We start from the raw sequence: 2,094 nt of genomic DNA on the forward strand, positions 1-2,094 counted from the left end.
GCATCACTTTGTTTATTTTAATGCAGCTTTACTGGTCAGTTTGACACTTTCAGTGAAGTTTCAAATGTGCAGATTTACTGCCTGACGCTGGAGTACACACATTCACTCCCGGTGTCGTCTCTCGGTCTTGTTGATCTGTTGGCTTTGTTCTTCCTTAAAGCAGCGTAATGGAGGCCGTCTGCATCCTGCTCACCCTGGAAACAATATGATATAGACTTATTGAAGATAAAGAGACAAGTATCAACATCTGTGAGGTTTAATGCAAGTTACTGCTGCAGAGCTAAGTGTGTAGTTCATGGGCCGGACAACATCACACAGAGCATTAGATTCTTCTTTGTGGTACATTAACCTACGCTGTGTACAGGTGATGCTTTAAAATATATGACAGTTACAGGAACCTTTGAAATACTCACTGCAGCACTGAGACCGGAGGCAGCCGGGGATCCTGCTTGATGGTCTGGTTCAGAACAAAAACAATCCATTAAAAACCATCTTCACTAACAGTGAGTGTATCAGATTATTAATCCAGCTGGGTGAGTGAGCTGAGATTAGTCTACCTGTGCATGTGCAGCTGGTTGTCTTGTACATTGTCAATGCTTTGTATGCCAGGAAAACAACCAGCATGGTGGTGACGGTCAAAGCTGCACTCAAGACAAACACCAAGACAACACGGTCTTCATCATCTGCAGGTAAACATCGGGACATTCAAGAGCTTTTAGTTGTTTCATCACATACAGAGACCTATGCGTGTAGGCTACACCGTCGATTCAACACAGAAGTATAAACCAGGCTTTAAGCGTAGTATGCGTATTACCTACACGGCATCATGGACAGCTCGGCCCCTTTGTTGAGAACCATCCAGTGAAACGTGATGACAGGGAGGTCATCAGCTATCAGCTGCTGCAGACGGGGTCAACTCTACCACCGACTCAAACACTACTGCCGGTATGAGTGCTGTAATGATTAGAGATGTTTCAGCTCTTTATTCTGCCGTCAGAAAGTCCATTTGTTTTGGGTCAATCTCAGACATGACACATGTTCCATGTTATCTGGCTGGCTTCTCAACAAAGAGGCCGAGCTGATGGGGATCACCTGATGGTAATATACTTACTACTCATAAGTACCTCATACAACCCCACTTTAAAAAACTGAACTATCCCTTTAATAAAAATAATCCCTCAATGATGTTTTACTCAAAAGAGACTCACCCTCCAAGTCCAGCTTGGTCCCGTTTCCGAACAGAACGTGTCCACATGAGACTACAGCGCAGTAGTAGGTCCCAGCATGAGACAGATTCATGCTCTTCATCAGCAGGTTGTAGACGCAGGTTTGTTGGTTGCGTTCTCTCTCACACTGATCATCATTGCCTCCTTGGGTGTAAATGAGTCCTGGTTGAGATTCTTCAGAGTCTTTGAACCAGTACACACTGTGTTCTCCATCACAGCTCCCAGTGTGGACGGTACAGCTCAGAGTCACAGAGCCTCCTGGCTGGATGGTCTCAGATCCTGACTGATGGATGAGCGCTGGGACGTTCAGACCTGAACCTCTTACATGGATGATCACGCCTCCAATGAAATCAAACACGTAAGCATAGCCACTGATGCAGTAGTAAGTCCCTGAGTCTGAATCTTGCACGTCTCTGATCTTCAGGTGATTTGTACTGGTGCTGGTTTCCAGCTCAAAGCGTGGATCATTCTTAAAGTCGTCATCCAGAAAGCCCTGTTGGTCATGCTTATAGAACTTAGACACCATTTCTGGCTTCTGTCCCAGAGTTTGTTTATACCAGTAAAACATCACTGCTACACTTTCCTGATAGAAACACTCCAAAGTCACGTCTTCACCGACACTAACCGATAGGAAGCGTAAAGGTGACGACAGATCCAGGGATGTTGCTCCTGCTAAGAAAACAGAGACCAAGCAAGTCTGCAGTTAACTTTGTACAATGAGTGACAGCGTCTTTAAAAGCACTAAAAGCATTACAGAACATCAAAAACACAGAAAAGAGGAAGACTTCATGAAAAGATATAACTTACCCATTGTCCCCGAGAGCAGACATGTCACACACAGAGCAAACAGCAGAGGTGTCATTGTGTT

At 44.8% G+C, this 2,094-nt stretch overlaps 1 protein-coding gene across 1 annotated transcript; it reads right to left on the bottom strand.

Moving 5' to 3' along the window:
* Positions 1 to 2,094, bottom strand: LOC117807058. The gene is made up of 5 exons (XM_034676107.1): positions 2,034 to 2,094; positions 1,209 to 1,898; positions 558 to 683; positions 414 to 457; positions 1 to 194 (listed from the first exon to the last, which is right to left on the bottom strand). Exons 1-5 carry the CDS (start codon positions 2,086 to 2,088, stop codon positions 75 to 77), a joined length of 1,035 nt encoding a protein of 344 aa, XP_034531998.1. The 5' UTR covers positions 2,089 to 2,094; the 3' UTR covers positions 1 to 74.

The sequence above is a fragment of the Notolabrus celidotus genome, chromosome 23 (genome assembly GCF_009762535.1).
Source record: "Notolabrus celidotus isolate fNotCel1 chromosome 23, fNotCel1.pri, whole genome shotgun sequence".
NCBI classification, from domain to species: domain Eukaryota; kingdom Metazoa; phylum Chordata; class Actinopteri; order Labriformes; family Labridae; genus Notolabrus; species Notolabrus celidotus.